The sequence below is a fragment of the Anguilla anguilla genome, chromosome 1, assembly GCF_013347855.1.
Source record: "Anguilla anguilla isolate fAngAng1 chromosome 1, fAngAng1.pri, whole genome shotgun sequence".
In the NCBI taxonomy this organism is placed as follows: domain Eukaryota; kingdom Metazoa; phylum Chordata; class Actinopteri; order Anguilliformes; family Anguillidae; genus Anguilla; species Anguilla anguilla.
Genome location: NC_049201.1, coordinates 60,605,447 through 60,624,848, shown reverse-complemented (window position 1 = coordinate 60,624,848; position 19,402 = coordinate 60,605,447). Strand labels below are relative to the sequence as shown.

Genomic DNA, 19,402 nt, shown 5'->3' with positions numbered 1-19,402 from the left:
CAGAGTGAGTGCCCCACTTCTGCACTCCTCGAAGGGAACAGCAGATCTCTGAGCAAACAGGCTGTTTGTCAGTCAGAGATGGCACTCCATAGTTTACTCAAGTGTTTTGCGGTTTCTGAGATTATCTAAGTGTGCCACTGCAGAGAATTGAAGTTATGTTGGCCAAGAAAGCGTGTGCTGGCTGCTCCACAGTATATTTATTGATGATATTTTGTGTTGGTTCAGAGAGCTTATAACGACAGAAGAGCACAATAATTAATTAAAATTTTGTTGTGGCTTAGCTACTGGGCAGGCAGGATTTAAAAAGGAATCATCTTTATCAGGCACTGATTGTTATTAAGAAAAGGAGCTATAGCTTGTGCCAGATATAAAATATAACTATTGTCCTCATCCTATGTAATTCACAGTCTCATCAGTATGTACAGCGCCCTCCATTATGTTAGGGACAAAGACATTTTTTATTTTTTTATTTATTTTGGTTGTGCGCTCCACAATTTTACATTTTGAATCCAACAATTCACCCATGGTTGAAGTGCAGATTCTTTGTTTTTATTAAAAGGTATTTTTACACATTTTGGTTTTACCATGTAGATATTACAACACTTCAATTATACAGTGTTTCTATAGTGTTTCATGAGATTGGTGAACAATTTATGGAGATCTTTTACAGTTCCTACATTTTATGCTTTTATGTCCATAATTACATATCCAATCATAAGATTGTGTGTTGTTTCTCCAGTTCTGTGGCCTTCTTCATGCATTGATATTTTGAGCCACAGGCAAAATTCTTTTTCTGCTCTTCTCCATTTCTTGTATGACCTTTTCTGTGATGTTTTGTCTTGCCATCCCCATATCGTTTTTTTTAATAGGAAGCATAAGAAGTAGCCGGTTTTCACCTGCTGTAACACAGGAACATGAATGTTCTTCCCTGGCCTGTTTCTCTCAGACACTCTCTCCGTCCAACCCCTGTCTAGATCATCAAAGACCAGAAGCTGCTGATCATTGTTGGTGGAATGCTGCTGATAGACCTCTGCATTTTAATCTGCTGGCAGATTGTGGACCCACTGAAGAGAACAGTGGAAGAGTACAGTCTAGAGGTACAGTCGGTCTGCATTAATGCCTGTGTTGCGAGTTTATAACCTTATTCTTGCTGGCGATATGATTCATTTGTTATTTTTAGCTTTGATAACTTAAAATTTTAGTCATGACCTGAAGAATAAGAGTTCCTAAAAATGTATTACCTTGATGAGGAATTCACTGCTTGTTTTGTGAAGATATTTAAAAGATGATAATTTTAACGTGGCCAAGAACCTAAGAATGTTGTAGGACATTAAAGAACGATTTTAAAGTTTCAGGTGATATGAGAAAGTTTGCAAACTAAAACGTGTTAAGGCTGGTGAGCTATAAATAGAACTGCTGAAAGTGGGGTGGAGATAGAAATTTTACATTAAGGCAATTAGATATGTCTTTCGCCCATTAAAAAAAAAAACAATTATTAAGACCTTTGGTCATGACAAGTAAAAATCTCTGTGTTGAATGTGCCTATAATCACTAGCCAAGTGAAGCTTCCCCACAACATCACTACATATCCCGTGAAATGCATGGTTTCAATGTTATGAAAAAATCGTGATGATAGATGGGGGCCAGAGGCTCATACTAGCTTTATGAATGTGTAGATATTCTACATTTTTGGCTTGATTAAACAATGCACTTTTTTGTGGTCCATCTGACAATTTCAAATGAATCCTGTTTATATATTTTATATTTTTTATATATAATCCAAAACTGATTAGGATTGTTCAGAACAGAACAGGACAGTGGTAAAGGTGGATACATAATCAAGTCCAAAATCCAATACTTTTGCTCCATTTTGTCAACATTGAGAACATAAGACTGACATTCCAAAATTCCAGACCATGTGACCTCCGCCAACCAAGGTCCAACATTTAGCATTTCTTTACATGATTATTCTCATTTTGATTTTCTGAATATATTTTTAGTTACTTTACTTAATATAGGTTACTCATGCAATATTCTACTGTTTGTTCCTAAAAGGCAATCACTGTAAAGACACATCTTTGTACATCTTTACTCAATGTCTGCAATCCATATTTGTTCAAGCTTTTGAGGTTGTGGACATGGTGTTGCTTCCAGTAGAATCTCTGCGATACGTGTATCTTACTGTGAAGTATGTTATGGTGATCAAAATAGTGGGAACAGACTTTATGGCCTGGCTGAGCACCAGTGCTCTGTGTGTCCTGCCAGCTCACACACTCCCGACCAGCTTTCGGAGCAGATCTGATGGTAGATGAAAGATGTAACGAGTTAAAGCGACTCAGTCATACCACCCCTGGGCTTTAGAGGTCAATACGATGAAAAGAGGTCCCCGAGGGCTGATTTCACAGAACGTTTGATGTATCGATCCATGAGGAGTTGGATGTGCTTTATGTTTCCTCCCTTGTTCCCTCATGGGGCAGGGGCCCCTCTGAGTGATTTTCCCTCTATTGGAAAATAGGAGCAAATATTTATTTTCTAGCTGAGGTAAAGATAAGAGTTGATTGTTGTTTATATTTCTACAGCAGGAGAACACCCACAATTCCAAGCCAGTAGCCTATTGCAGGTTTAAGCTTTTGTCTTCTTCTTCTTTTTCTTCTTCTTCTGTTAGTAGCACAAGTAGAAGCCCATAACCACATCAAAAATAGCCTATTTTCAGGGGAGGAGCATATGAGAAATGTGGAGTAGTTTTGTGCGTATATGTAATGTCTAGCTCTGTTGTCATTATCGCTTTAATGCCCAGCCCTGAGGTCATTATCATGTTCATACCACTGCTTACAGTACCAACAAAAAGTATAATTATGGTCAAAATATGCATTTCAAAATATGTGATTCTATTGCAATTGAAACATTCCTTAAATATTCCACCAACTATCTCAAACCCTATACCTCTTAGAAAGAAATGTGTCTTTCTAGTCCTTCTGTCAACCAGGTTAGATAGCAATCTAGTTTTATCGAAGGTTCACCATCACTCTAGTTTAGTCATACTTCACTTTATACTCTATAGTACACCAGCAGGAGCACCCCTCCTCCGAAAAGCTTACCTCACCATGTCGCACATGGCATTGATTCACATCAAAATATCAGACCTGGGTAAATACAAGTCAGTTTATCTGCTCGCAGTTTCAGCCGCAGTCTAATGCATCTCAATTATTCTTGAGCATGTGATTGTCTTAAACCAATGTGTCAATGTGAATGAGGCTCGAAGTCGAGTTGTTGGATCCAGGTGCTGACTCAGTGCGGTCATTAAAGATTGTACAGCACATATAACAACAAGAAGGAAGATCCCCCTGTCTGCCGCCAAATCCCCCAACAGGATTTTCACTTTGGCCAACTTATCATCCCCCAATTCAATTGACTAAATAAATTCCTCCCTCTCCACTTCAGTTGTACAATGAGCTGCAAAGGACTGCGTATCAATCAAGTGCTGCTGTGGCAGAGGTTGAATTGAGTCACCCCCTCACATTACAGTGCTTTGATATCCATCAAAGACACTGTATAAATGTAATTAATTTCATGTCTGTTAAACAATTTCCAAACTTAGTCCTGCAACTTGCTTAATTGCTCAATAAGGACTAAAAATCATTTCTGATCAATGAAAGCTATCCAAAGGACCAATGTGTCACAGAAACGCGTAGGAACAGTATTGTGACAAAAGGAACTGGGCTTGTACCCAAAAGGTTGTAGGTTTGACTCTCATGGTACTTTCTCAGCTGTGGTCCCTGCTCTGTCTATTACTGTGTCTGCTTTCTACCTGTCTGAATAAAGCAAAAATATGAAAGGATGATGAACTATGCTTTGAAAAAAATTACTTGACCTAGTTTACAAGTAGCAAGGTTGCACAGTAGCTGAAATAAAAATTGCCATCAGTAACTAAATATTTATGGCTATTTTTATTTCATAGACAGCTGCCTTGCTGGTGACTGTACCTGCCCTAAATGTAACCCCTTTTATTTGCTAATAATTCAAGATACCTAAACTGCAATGTCAGTAATTGCTGACACTGCTTCCCTTTTCCAACACCACAACCAGGTGTGATCCTTAATTTCCCTATTAAATACCATATTGTGGTGTAATAGTGTATATTGATTTACCCAGAAATGGTTTCTACTTTGGTTTGTATTATTAACATTATTATTGTTTTTATTTTATCATTATCTGTGCTACTTTTTAAGGTTTTTATAAAAGTATTTGTCAATTATTTTAAAATATAGTCCCACTCATTTCCTCTTCTGTTACCGGAAGACAAACCATCAGGACATTGATTAGTATTCTGGTGACTGTCCTAACCCCCCTCCTTCTCTCCTATTCTGAGCTGCAGCTAATGTAGGCTGAAAGAATATTGCAGTAGCCTATAGCATCACCATGGCAACAACCACATTTCTGACAACAATATACCAGCACAGCAACGGTGATATTTAGGGCACCTAAAAAGAACAGTTTAGGCTGTGAATGATGCCGTGTACAGCATTCTGATGCGAACATGCTCATACACATGCATACTTAAATGTGTACAACATACATGGACATTTTTGCATACTTTTCCAGATATATTCACCTGCAAAATTTGTCTTCGTTGTTCATAAATGTTCAGTATGATGCAGAATGGTATGATCTGAATGAGTCACTGCCTAAGGCTTTAGGAAGAGGGATTAATATTTCATGTAACTGGTCTGAATAAGAGCTCTAGAGATTACAAGGAAGCTATTGCTGGTGGCAGAAGTTTGAAATGTGACTGTTTTCAGCCTCACAATGGCATGGAACACAGTTCCCACAGACACACACTGACACGCTATATATTATTCCCTATAACCTAATGAATTATACCATAACCTGCATGTATGAGAACATCTATCCTGCTTTCAAATGTCGACCATTCACACTGAAGTACATACACAGACTTTATGATAATTCAGAAAATCATTCAATTTGCTGAATTTTTATCAAGAAATTGGCAAAACTAATTTAAGTCACCTTTTGGCTTTTGTACTACACAATTGCAGAGTGATTTGCAGTAAAGTAAAAGTGAAATTGTGGATGAGATTCTGGCAATTTTCACAGTAAATGTAATGCTTACCCAGACTGAACAAGACTGAAAAAAAGTTTTTTTTTTTTTTTTTTTAAAGGACATTTTGCACATTGAGCACAGGGTAACAATTTCCATTTTTTAAAAATTGTGGATAAACGACCACAGCCCAAGAAAATGTTGGGAATTAATCATGAATGCGCAAAGGGCTAAATGTCTTTTTTCATAGCAAGAAAAAAACAAACATACAGAAGCACTGGTTCATAAATCATAAATGCCAATTATAAGTAGGAGACAGCCCCATCATGAAAGTCTGTTGTCTAGACCTGGCTTTGTGTTCTAATTTCTGAATGAGGAATGGATTTGTCAGTTTCTGTTAGCATGTGTGAGTCCAGATTTCCCCCTCCTCCTGCACCTGTCTCCTTCTCCAGGTGTGGACCCAACCCAGCCATTTGTAATGATTTTAGAAATTCATTATTTCTGCTTGATTATCAGACACACACTATTGTGAGACCCATTCCGTGAGTGAATTGGGAATCTATTTTCAGTATTGACTTGAAAAATGGAAAGGGTGGTAACTGTTTTTTTTTGTTGTTGTTACAAATAAGAGTCCATTGTAAATATGCGTATTTTAGCTGATGGTGTTTGGCAAATTGTAGCTGCTTTATGGCATTTATTAAAGCTTTCATGCCTCACATTTAAATCTATAGGACAGTGACTACTGTGAAAAAACATTTTAAGGCTTCAAGTTTTAAAACAAAATACAATATATTTATTATGAATTATAAGTGTTTATTTTCTGTCTCGTGATATAGAAGAAGAGAATATTGGGCACTGAAGAGTTTTGATAAGATTTACCGATTGTGGGGTCTTTGTCTAACTGGTTTGTCATCATATTATAAAGGCATGAGAAGTGGAACTCATTGTGCATTGTTTACCTGGGAACAGTGTTTTCTACTCAAATGTGTGGATATTTTTTAAACGTCAAATTGATAACTTGTTAACCTCAGAATGACAAAAAATTCTGTTTTGATATCCACACCATAATGACCTAACATGATGAATTCTTGTGTCATAAGAATATACATTCTTTGATGATGAAAGATGCACCTTACCCCTTACCTGTGTTGGAGTTATCCATCCTTCCCATACCTCCTGAATTTGACAGACAACAAATTGTATGCCAATAGTATATTGCAGACTTAATGGTGAAACATGTTTATGATGGCACGTAATTTAACCTATAGTTAGCGTTCTTGATAGCAGTCAAGATCATATCAAGATAATTGATGACATCTAGATAACATCATTGATAACATTAAGAAGTCCTATAGCTGAAACATTTCCATTTTTATGTTTGTCCCTAACATCCTCAAAACTGCATGAATCTATCAAGTCAGCTAGCTACCCAGCTAACAATAATGAACAGCACAACCTTACTTGTCAAGCAGAAATACGGCCACCTCTCAACTTTCCCCATCTAAGCTGAACTCCCATATTACTCATGATGTCACTACACACAGCTTTAATCTTTCAGGTTATAGGATTTTATATAAATGCATTTATTACGTTTTTTAAAAATAACACCCATGCCGTTTAAACATGTTACGCATACTCTTTATTTGGCTACAGATGGTGGAAAAGTTCCCCTTTTTCCCCCTCAAAGTCATCCAAACCCTCAGCATGACCGCCAGCTGTCTGCACACCTGTAATAAAACCGGCAGCCATTTTAAGATGCAGGCACACTACAATGTCACTGGGAAAAACACGACATGAATTCTAATAGGGAACCAAAAATAAAAATAACAATAAGGTGATACATGTACTTTTTCACTCCTTTCCTATAGTATTTTTCACCGCTCAGCTGAAGCATGTCTTTTCAGTGTAGTGAGAATAGCTGTGCTGTTGTGAAGTTGTGTTGATTAGTGTAATGGAGCCATTAAAAAGCCTTCCTGTTATGACAGGAAGTCAGTTGTCAGCATTGGAGAGTCGTGACAGCAAGGAGAATTACTCCCTCCTATTCGGCACACTGCTTATTCCAGCCGTATAGTTCTAGATCAAGGCTGGTGAACCGTGCTCATTCTGTTGATGATATTCATTAAGAATTAGCCGATTCACTGATTTAAATTAAAGAATAACAATCTTATAACTTATAGCATATTTCATACACTATTGTCTTTCCACAGCCAGGAAATTAAGAAAACTCATTATTCATAAATAACTACAAAAATGTAAAAAATGAAAATAAAAAACCTTCAAAAGAAAATAAATGTTTTACAATTATGATAGACTGACCTAATGAGAATATTGCAAGCCATTATAGAAAATGTCAAAAATGTGGTCTTTTAATAGTGACTGAAAACTATAAACAGAAGGGGCTGCCTTAATATTTTCTGGCAGATAATTCTTAATATTATTAGCATGTATCTGATGTAGTGGGTGGGATCAACTATCCAGACGATTTAGAGGTCAGTGAATCTGTGCAGAATATGTGCAGCATCAATCCATAAAGAAATAATCATATAAACAAACTGCATCATTGCAAAATAGGAAATGCATGCAGTCAGCTTGTTTAAGCCACTAATGCATCATGCGATGATAAAAATGTCCTTCAGTGTAGTTCAATTGTGCACGACAGCAGTAGAGAAATTACGACCATGCGCCACCAATGATTCAAACTCGCAAACTAGCGGTTACAAATCCAGTTCCCTAACTGCTGTGCCACACACCTGAAGTGTCCACCTCATTGCTGGGAATGGTCGCAGGACATAAAACAATGTCTGGCTGTAGTCAAACAAGTTGTTTTTTTCGAGAGGGAGGAGGAAGGGAGTACGGTGTCAGGGATGGTTAACATCATGGCACCACGGGCGACATCGATCAGCGGTTGGCGTCTGCGGTCCCCGGGCAGGGACCGCGGTGGATAATTAAACCCCGCGCTGGAGGAAAGGGCTGGCGCGCGGCCAGTCCACCTGCTAACCGCAGGGTGTGAAAGCAGCACGAGAAACAGCTGGGGTGAGTGTCTGAGGCTGCTCCGGGATAGGAAGCTCTCCAGCGAGGACGCTAGGCCCCGTCTCCGGAGTTTGAGAAACCCGCTGTGCGCTTATTAAAACCCCCTTGTGCAAACGCGCATGGCCCACAAAGGGACGCTTCAAACTGTCTGTCTTTATTACAGGGCCTCTGAGGGGCCAGAGCCACAATGGCATTATATTAATTTGGCGTCTGATTATAAATGGAATTAGCTGTGTTCTGTGTGCTAATATGGCTGCGCCGTTGAATTTCTGAGCTTTGGGCTTGAAGGGGAGGCGTAGGCTTTGCACTTGCAGTGAATTGATATAGCAATATTCAGATATAACCACATGCTTGATGAGGCCAAATACATAAAATGTGACTGGTTGGACAGGAACACACTCATGCTGAACCTACACTTGCAAGTAAAATCACACCGATCTTACCTCAGTTGGTGCACATGCGTATCACACCACACGATTAGTGTGAGATGAATACAGACTTTTTCTCATCTTTATCATTTCGACAATATCACACATTATTAATATTATCATAAATCTTAAGTTTAGGCTGATTTGTGATGGTGAATGATGCAATTTATAATCCTACACTGTCAACAGCCAGTAGGTGCGCTGTCTTTGTGATGTCAGACACACAAAGACAGCGCACCTACCAGGGGCCTGTTCACATTGTGCTTTTTCTTCTCTTTGTGGTCATTTTAGCACAGACCATTGCACTCGTAAATGCAGCAGTGGCCAAAAGCTGTTGCTGCTGTTGCCATTGCCCTTTTGGTTTACACAGTACTGTTCCTCTTTTACTTCTCTGTGAAATTATCTGACAGGAAGAGGAGGGCCAAAGAAATCCTGTTGGAGTCACATAATGTGTGATGCCGCATGATGCCTAGTTTTTGCAAAATCTTAAGCTGTGTGGACTTCTAGGACTAAAAACCAATGACATGACAGATTGTTGTTAAATGTGAGTGTGTGCCAAACTTTACTTGTCTAGAAGCCTCCTAATGTATGGAAGGCATAAGTAATGCTTAAGAAAATGAGTCTGATTATGAACATGTTGTTCTGTATGTGGAATTATATATACAGACCACAGTCAGACACTGACCTGTCCTACATAACACAAGGGGAAATGTACCAATAGGAATTTGACAGCTTGCATTGGTAAACGTGGTTGAGGACAAGCATGCTGAGATGAGACCTTTCAACCATATGGCTGCTATTAAACTCTGCACCAGTAATTTACTGACGCTTGCTTACTGAATCTTGGGATACTGCACCATATGGTTGTCCTAGAATCGCAGAAATCACCAGGGCATATCTAAAGAGATTAAATTTTATATCCCAGACTGTGTATTTATTTTGTTGTTCTGGAGATGATATCATAATTAATTTGTTTGTTTGTTTTAGATGCATTTTACGTAATTTCAGGTTACATTAAGATTATAATACTTTAAATTATTTAGAAGCAGCATAGCAGATGTACAAAAATACATCAAGGCTGCCCAGCACTGTTCCTGGAGTTCTACAGTGCTGTTGGTTTCCACCCCAACCCTAATACATCCTATCTCAGCACTCATTGAGCTGCTAATGACTAGAATCAGGCCTGCCAAGTTAGGGTTGAAATGAAAACCTACTGGGCTGTATATATCCAGGTACCGGTTTGGATAGCCCTGGTGTACACATATTTTTGTTTGTTTACACATGCTTACTCAATTAGCAGTGATCTTGTAATTACTGTAGAATGGGAGAGGAGTTCGGCTGACAAGATTTCAAAATGAAGGTTAATCTTAATAGCAGTCAAGATATTTGTACTCTCACATATGTCGTGCATATACATAATTATATTATGCTTGCATGTGCCACCTGTTGGTCAGGTGAAACAGCACAGTTATACTGGGCAAAGGAGCACTGAGCAATTCTACAGTCCTAACTGGCAGGTGTTTGTGCTTGTTTATTGGTATACAATGTCACTCCAGTGCCTTGGCGCCCCCTGGTGGAGCTAAAAAGAGCTGGTTTGAGTGTGTTACTGCAGAGAGCTGGACTCTCTTACAGAGATAAGGTCACAGGAGGACTACTGAATTATGCTGAGCGTCCTGGCATCCACTGCCAGCAAGATGGTCAAATGTGGTTTAACCAGCTGCTGGTCATAGGCCAGGTGTTTGTTCAGCAGCATTAGGCCTTGTGTGCCCACCGTCATTCCTGGATGAAGAGGAGACCCATTTCAGCTCTGTTCACATGTAATGACTTCAGAGAAGGGTCTATCTGAACTTCTAGCTTCTCTCTTTAAATCCAGGTAATTTCAACCTGGAGTGGGATACTTAAACTTTGGCAAATGTTTCTGCAAGAATATGAATCTGCTCAAGAGTCAGGCAACATTTAAGCTGTATCAGTAGCCTGGGATAAGGGTGTTGGCTTTGACAAGACTTCAGTTCAGAATTTAATCTGAGGTCACAAAAAGCTGATGACAGAAATGAAACAGCTTACAAACTACTCATTATTGAAATAGTATCTGTTGTGAAGAGTTCATGCCTTTTTTTTTTGTCTGGCAGCTGGTATTCAGCTTGCCATTTACATGAGTGTCAATGATTTTTGAAAGTCATAAAGCTGCAGGCTGATGGAGTAATGATGATCCTGAAGCCGGGAGCTTTTCTTTTAGTCTGTGGCTTGGTCTAATATTGAGCCGGAGGTGTGTGTGTGTGTGTGTGTGTGTGTGTGTGTGTGTTTGTGTGTGTGTGCCTGCGTGTGTGTGTGTGCGTGCGTGCGTGCGTGCGTGTGTGTGCATGCGTGTGTGTGTGTGCGTGCGTGCGTGCGTGTGTGTGTGTGCGTGTGTGCATGTGTGTGTGTGTGTGCGTGTGTGTGTGTGTGTGTGTGTGCGTGTGTGGGTGTGCATGTGTGGGTGTGCGTGCGTGCGCGCTCCGAATTGCAAGACATGATAAAATCAATACAGTGCCTAGAATGATCAAGGTGATGACAGAGCATAGTCACAGTCTGAAACTAGCCAGATTAAATCAGATTAATCTTTATCCTTTTTTGTATGGCACATTTTTTCATAATCCAACTGCAATAAGTGTCTACCCATATAGATAATACTTTTTTTATTTCAGTTTGTTACTGTATTAATTTTCAATTGTCCCTGTAAGATTTTATGAGCAATGAAGGCTTGTTTAGAAGTTTCTGATGACCAGCCTGCTTTACAATAGCAGCTATAACACCTTTTGGGGGTTTGTGGTCTAAAGCAAGAAGAAACACTTTGAAGTAATTCCAAAGCAGCTTGTACAGCAGTGTTATGTTTACAAGAGCCTATATATATGAACACATTAATTTCATAGCATTTATTCACAATTATATATGTAAATTTCAGTTTTTATATTGTTCCATTACTTCCTTCCTTCTCAGTGCAAGTCTTTTACTCCCAAGGTCCCCTGTAGTAATGTTGATATAGAAAGCCGCACCTTTTTTATGAGTGCAGGTTGCATGCGCCATGGGAAATAATTCCAAACAAAAGTAAGATCACAAATATTTATTAACGTGTGCACATACTACCTCTGGGTGCATAATGTCACAGTGCGTGCTGCTGTGGAGATTATGAGTCGGCTTGCTTCTGATTGAGTCAGTGATTGACAGCACACAGTGGCTCCACCTATTGTGAGGTTCATGAAATCTCACTCTGACATCACACATCCTTGTTGAGACTGTGTGTAGTCATAAAGCTCATTTGAATTTGTTTTTATAGTTCCCCATTAGCATTTCATCAGAATTCATCTTGTGAGAGGACAAAGCACAGGCATTTGTTAGCATGTCGGTCTCGCTAAACGGCATGTTGCTCCTACCTCCTGGTCCCCTTTTTGTCAGGTCTTTCATTTAAAGCACTAAAATTGCTCCTTCTCTTTAGCACTATTAGTGGATTGGATCAAAAGGCTGTTGAAAATTCTGTGCCAGTTTTAATGCACTCGCGTGTTAATTGTGATAATCCCTTGGAATGACTGCTTTTTAATCTGCATGTCGCTGTGAATTGGGAAACCTGATTGGGCAGCATATGCTCTGCAGACAGAACTGATGCCTCTTCAGACGACCTCAGGTGCTGGTGAATATTAAGCATTCTCAAGCATCTGCTTTGTCAGCTGTGAAGTAACAAGGCGTGGGCCAGTCAGGAGGGGCAGGGACTGCATGGGTTTCTGTGCAGAGAAGAAAGCAGTGTCGCTCTGCAGCTTCACCACAGCACAGCTTCACAGCAGCCTGAAATGCTACAAACACGCAAAGCGCTCAGGCGCTGTGCTGACAATAACAACAGCACACTGCGTGGGTTTGAGTCTTTCACACCACAACTCCCGGGGGGGTTCCTCCTGAGGAAAAAAACACCACCTTCAAGACTAAGAAACGGTGAATCAGTGCAGGTGTTATAACCATATGTCATTTGGTTCCAACAGCATCAATGGGCCCACCACCCCCAGTGTTATTTATATTTATATTACTTATCTATAAACTGCTTGGAGCAGTGGTTCCCAGCCATGGTCCTGGGCCCCCCTGTGTCTGCTGGTTTTCATTCCAACCACAGTTTTAATCCCAGAATTTTAATTAGCTGTTAATTTTTCTAAATGAGGTACTTTTCATGTTAAGAGGGATTATTTACCCTCTTAAGCCACATTATGTCAGAAATGGCTATGCATGCCATGAATAAATATAAATATAAAGAATAAATGTCCCATGTTCACACTGTGCTTATTGTGCTATATTAAAAGGTAACAAAATGATTTAACTGCTCAAATTAAAGACCATGGTGAGTCAATAGGCCCATAATTGGTGAAAGTGTAGACACATGGCCACGGAAACCAACCCACTGGTAGATAATGAAGACAAAGCAAATGATAATGAGCCAAATCTGCATTGCGTTAATAAGGTTAAGGAAAAGAATTATGAAAGAACACGTATGTTCAACAACCTAATTAGGAGCCTATCAATTCACCTCAGTCTTTACTTTGATCTGTTAAAAAATGTTTGTTACTTCTTGTCATACAATTGTTTGCAATATCGCACAGTAAGCACAATGTGAACATGGGATGTTTATTGTTTATTCTACATGGCATGCATAACAATTTCTGACATAATGTGATTTAAGAGAGTAAGTAATCCCTGTAGCAATGAAAAGCACCTAATTTAGAAAACTTTACATCTTAATGGGTTTTTTTTATTTGCTAGCTAATAGATTGGGTCAGAACTGAATTTGTGATTTCAAATGTGTGCATGAACTGAGAGACCTGCCTAGAAAAGTCCACTAAACACTGTGGCAGGTGTAGGAAGTGATTCAGCCAAAAAAGTAATCTCATCCAAGAGGTTGTTACATCTGTGGAAAAGATGACTTTTAACAAAGCAGTTTATTACTGGTCAGATATGCCTGACAGGATAATTCCAGCTGTATCATTCTCTGAATTCTTTCTAATGGACATCATTCTTGCTTTGCTTTGCTTCCTTTTTAGATGCTTATTTTTTCATTGTTTTTCTTTACCACAACATAAATAATCTTGCCAGAATAATAATTACCTTAGTAAATAATGGGACTATAACATACAATTTTCTATCATATGACCCAATTCAAAGTAATGTATTCAGCAAAGCATGAATTATGCATCAATGCATGAATCTGTTCAAGAGAGGTGCTTAGCTGGTGCTGTAGGATGCATATTTAATGCATTTAGATTACAATGAATCACAGCGGTGATGATATTAGTGTATATAATATAGAATATTAAAGAGCAGTATTTGCATATTTGGACATTGGTTTGACTAGTTTGTTGGAATCCATTCTGAATGGAAGTGACTCTGTGAAAATATGAGTTAACTCATCAGTTGATAAATGCTAGCGCTACCATGAATGTTTCTGTTCCAACAAATGTAAATATCATTGAAAATGGATGATTGTATGGTAAATGAATATATTTGGAAAAAGTTCTTGCTTTTCCTCGCATTTGACATATCTCTGTGATAATAAGAGGTATGATGTACTCAAGTTATTTCTGATTGTATACTTTCCAGGGCACTTGCAAAGATACTGCAAGCAATGCTGTGTCAAACGATCCCTTGGTGAAATCAGGGCAATGACCCCGGTACTGTATCAGTTATTTCTGTTTACACACACAGCCTGGAGGTAGTCCTAAAAAGAAGTAGTAGTGGTAAAAACCCAAGGAAAAATCCAACATGTGGGACTAACTGTAATAATTAAAAAGTACTACTTGTAGGACAGGAACGTTATGTGCCCAATGCACAGAGGTCATGAAAGCAAAAGATACTTCAGCATTAGTGGCAGACTAATTAAGGGTAAATCTATTCCACTGTCTGACTGTGGTATGGAACCCATCTGCCAGATCAGGTAATGAGGGGTGACTGTCACCTTGCCTGTGAGCATGGACGTCACTGTGCAGTTTCCTAGAGTCACCCAGGTCATCTGCATGTCAGTGACCTTAGCAGTCGTGGCACAGGAACAACCTATGAAGTCATATGAACCCCTGCAACACTCACGCTTATACATATACCATCCCCCCCCCTCCCATTTCAGCACAATCTCAACCCCCTCATGACAATGACTGTGTGTGACAATGAATGCTTCATTACCCTTCCTCCCTTATTCTTTCTCTCCTCCTCTCTCTCAGCTCATCTTCACCATTCCCACAGTACCCAGAATCCACCTCTCTATGTTCCTCATTGCATTCTGTGTGTCTGTTCCACTTCATTGGCTCAACTGTCCTGGAGCCACTTAGCAGAATATCACTACTGTACAACCTTCCTGGACTAGAAAGCGCAGTTACATCACAAAGTTAATGTTCTGAAAAGTGAAGATGTCATCTTGAGTTGTAGGAATTTTTAAAAAATGTACACACAGAAACTTACACGCATGCACCAATGCATGCACCTACATGGATCACCCTGTATGGATGTAAGTGCCCTCATATTAAAGCTGACAGTTTATATATATACAACGTATTCATCATACTGCATATAACATAGTGTATACACACAAGCACGCACATACGCACACACATGCACACACACACACACAGTTCAGAATCTGCTCATGTCACAAATATGACATAAGGCATAAGAAGATGCTTATGTTATACATGTTTACCCTACTTTGCATCAATGATCATATGAATATTGTAGGCTGAGGCTTGGAATCCCATTTATTAACATGGTATAATAATTCCTGGTTTTTCTGCATTTTTTTGTCCATTTTTGGTCCGCATTTCTATTGGTTCATTATTATTGTCAGTTTGACAGTTTGGTCATTATTAATCCTGAATGGTGAAACATTGAATCTTTGAACATATGATTACTTGTGTCCATTAATCATTAATCAAGTTGTGGTTCAAATTGAGCCTTTAAAACCCTGCGATTAGCTACCACAAAGCAAAGCATTATGTTGCATAGATGAACATAGCCTAGATGTGCTCATATCAAAAAGTCCTTGGAAAATAGATTTCTGAGAACTGCTTTCCTTATTTGTTCATGACAAATACTGTGTATAATTATAATACTACTTCAATGAACATTTTTCTTCCATTCAGTGGCTTTTTGCCATCCGGAACTAAAATTTAACTGCATCAAGAAGTGTTTGTATCGCTCTGAAAACAGACCTGATGCAAACACAGTCTTTAAATCAGCCATAGTGCAGAGGTTTGGCCCCAGGGCCATTAAAGTGCATTTATAAGACCTCATCATTTGTCACAGTAACAGCATTGTTAGGATACATCTCATTTGCTGCAGTCCAGCGAGTACAAGCTGATGGAGCCAGGGAGTTGAATTATTCCACAGTGGACTAATGGGAAGGGCTGACTGCCTAAACCACTGCCCGTGAAATTGATGGCATGCTCTCTGCCATTACTGGACAGTGAACCCAGGGGAGAACTGATAACCTCCCAGCTCTCCCAGTTACTCTGGGTTCTCCAACGCTGGGTGAATATACTGGGTTCAACGTCTTTTAATGGAATGGCATCCAGTATGATTACGATAGGGGAAGCAGACACTATAACTCGGAACTTGTTAATTACGGATTTAAATGAACAGCTGATTTCTTTATATTACAGTGCGTATAAGAGCTCTTCTTTTGTGCACTTAACCTGAAATTGATTTGAGTATATTGAAAAAGCCAACCGATTTTAGTTAAAAAAACTGATCTCATTGTGTTGTAGTCTAAGTTTTTATATGCAATTTTTTTTTCAGATTATCTGAAAGGTACAATAGAATGGAATTATAGTAGCCTCAATTTGTTCACCATCCTTATTGAGACTGGTCAGCTCTTGACCAGAGTTCTCTGAATCTCCTGTTTGCTCACTAACTTAATGGCCACTACTGGTTAAACAATGCAGCTGCTATGAAAAGGGGGTTTTAATATTAATATTCAAGGTTATAATCATTTTTATCTTATTCGTTCTATTCCAGGCAGATCCACATGGACGTGACATGGCGATTCGTCCCTTTCTGGAGCACTGTGAAAACATGCACATGACCATTTGGCTGGGCATCGTCTACGCGTACAAAGGGCTCCTAATGGTGAGCTTGGGAAAAGGTTATTATTGGGTTATTATCAGCGGCCCAAAAAACCTGGATGAATAGCTGCATGGCTGCTGCACTGGTTATTCACATTTGCAAAGAAATTTCCATGATGATGTGCCCATTAAAAAAAAAAACAACTCAAGACTACAGTGTAAAAGTGATGCAGTGCCAATTATTTTGAGTAAGGTACTGCTGGAATACAAATATGATATGTTAATTTCTGAAAAATTAACATGGTTAAACCTTAAATTTCTGAGAACTAAACTGCTGTTCCTAATCTGCAAGCTCTAAGATTATGATTGTCCATTTGAACTCATGGTGTAAATGCCTGCTAATGTTTCTGTAACTAGCCTCTCATGTTCATCCTTTCTTTTATGACTTAATTATCTTCTGCCAGCCAGTAATGTAGGTGAAGCTTGTTGTTCACAGACATTACAGCGTGGTTGCCACTGGGTTTAAATAATTAATTAAGATGCTGAATATAGAACAACGGCTGGCAAAAGTTGATTGAATGTCTTTAGTAATTTGTCACAAGTGAGCTTCATAGTAAACTGAGGTACCGTAAGTACGGCCTGTGACTCAGTCCCCTTAATTCAGTCCTTGGAAACAGTGTCCCTCTGTGTGTCACAGACACTGTGAGAGAATGATAACTCTGTCAGGTCTGATCTCCCACTATGTCTCCATCCTTTGGGTTCTGTGTCACACTACTCCCCTGCCAAATGCCTTGCCCCTCCCATCTGTTGCTCCTCTTGGAGGACCAGAAAGTGGACATCCTGTTCAACATCCTTTTAAAATCTGTGTCCTTGCTTCCCTTTTCATAACCAAGGCATTCAGAGTGATGACCCCCTCCCTGTGTTTTTGTCCCCATGTGCCTTGTTTTGAGATCAGGTGTGATTTCTCGATTCTCATCTTATTGCTTGAATAAGTAGCTCCAGTGGTTTGATTATCTCAGTAGGGACAGCAAATAATTAGGGATCAATTAATGTAACATTTTGTTGTCTTCACAAACACACCTTGGTGAGTTTAGTGTTTACCAAAATGACCTCAGTCAACTGTTTGTGAAGTAAAGATTTTTCACTCGCCTTTATTTAAGAACAAACTTTGCCTGAGTTCAGGTGTGCTGTAATTATGACTCTTATGCAGTTGCCATATACTATGCCAAAGAAATGCATTTAAGGAACTAAGTTTTTCACAAGCTGGTTATGAGTTCTATTCCTGATGAGCAATATTACTTTTGAGGAATGCATTGGGCTTTGATTCTGTAATAAACAACCATTTCCATAAATAGAGACCATGAACATTATGAAACAGTTTGGCATGGCATCACTAAAACATGTTTGCTTTTGGTTATTTTTAACAGACATTTGTGTTAAGCTATATTTCTTATAGAATGCAATTTTTTTTCCCCTGAAAGTTATTTAAATTTATTTGAGCAATTTAAATAAGTTGGTAACAGGAAGCTTGCCAGCTTTATTGATTCATTTGCTGTGTGTCCTACATTATTTCGCATCAAATCAATCAGTGCTTTTTACAGAAAACTGTCACAAAGACGCTTCACAGAGTAGCATAAAAAAGCAAAAACCAGGCCTGAACCCCCAAATAGCAAGCACATGGGTAAAAAAAAAAACTCCCTAGAGGGGAGAAAAACCTTTAAACGGTGGCAATAAAAAAAGCTCCCCGATGGAAAGGAATCTCAGGAGGAACCCAGCTATAGAGTGGAAGCCAATCCTCCTCTGGCCAGCCTGTTAGGCAAATAAACTTATGTAAAACAGTCACCTCGAATTTGTGAAATGGGAAGTTATTAAACGTTCATATTAGCACAAAACACACAAAACACACACTAACACTAACACACACTAACAACACACTGGATGGAAAAAGAATTCCATACCAGACTAAATGGAAAGATTTCAAGTACAGATCAGAATTTAAGAAATGGCTCAATCAGACCAAATTAACCGAGAGTTAAAAATGAGTGTACTATGAGAGCCCCCTGGAGTATGGCTGGGAAAGAGTTGTATTAGGATATGGGGCCAGTGGGTATTTTACAGGTACATTTTGATTCTGCATGAGAATGTGTCTGTGAAGCAACCTTCAGCCTATGGCCGTGTGTTAATGTTTCCTCTCCTCCCTGCAGTTGTTTGGTTGCTTTTTGGCCTGGGAGACTCGCAATGTAAGTATCCCAGCACTGAACGACAGCAAGTACATCGGCATGAGCGTCTACAACGTGGGGATCATGTGCATCATCGGGGCGGCTGTCTCCTTCCTGACCCGGGACCAGCCCAACGTGCAGTTCTGCATCGTGGCTCTGGTCATCATCTTCTGCAGCACCATCACCCTGTGCTTGGTGTTTGTGCCGAAGGTGGGTGGGGTGACCTTTCCCATGGCATCGGTGTGCCTTTAGGTACAGCTTTAAGGGTTCTGATTAGCACCTACGATTGCTCTGCCAATTATTTACCACTTACAGGATAATTATCAAAAAATATATTTGTCATTCACCATTTTTAGCCAAGCATTTATCTAGGAATAATGTTGATATTGTTTAGATTATTTTTTTCTTTATCCTGTTCCAACAGATTGTAAAACAAATATAAGTCTGAACAGGTTATTAAAATTATTGCACTTTGGCTGCTTTGGAGGACACTTGCTAACTCATTGTTTTAGTCTTAATATATCATATCACCATGAATATGTTCGTCGTATGATACTCCTTAATATGTTTTCAAAAGTTGGTATGTAAATAACATGGTCCCAACAA

General features: G+C 39.2%; 1 protein-coding gene across 1 annotated transcript in view; it reads left to right on the top strand.

Moving 5' to 3' along the window:
- The window catches only part of LOC118236128 (gamma-aminobutyric acid type B receptor subunit 2-like), a 99,276-nt gene that overhangs the window by 70,192 nt on the left and 9,682 nt on the right, over window positions 1-19,402 (top strand). The window contains exons 13-15 of the mRNA XM_035434258.1: window positions 975-1,097; window positions 16,531-16,641; window positions 18,782-19,006. Coding sequence (XP_035290149.1) covers window positions 975-1,097; window positions 16,531-16,641; window positions 18,782-19,006 — 459 coding nt within the window. The remainder of the gene's footprint in view (window positions 1-974; window positions 1,098-16,530; window positions 16,642-18,781; window positions 19,007-19,402) is intronic.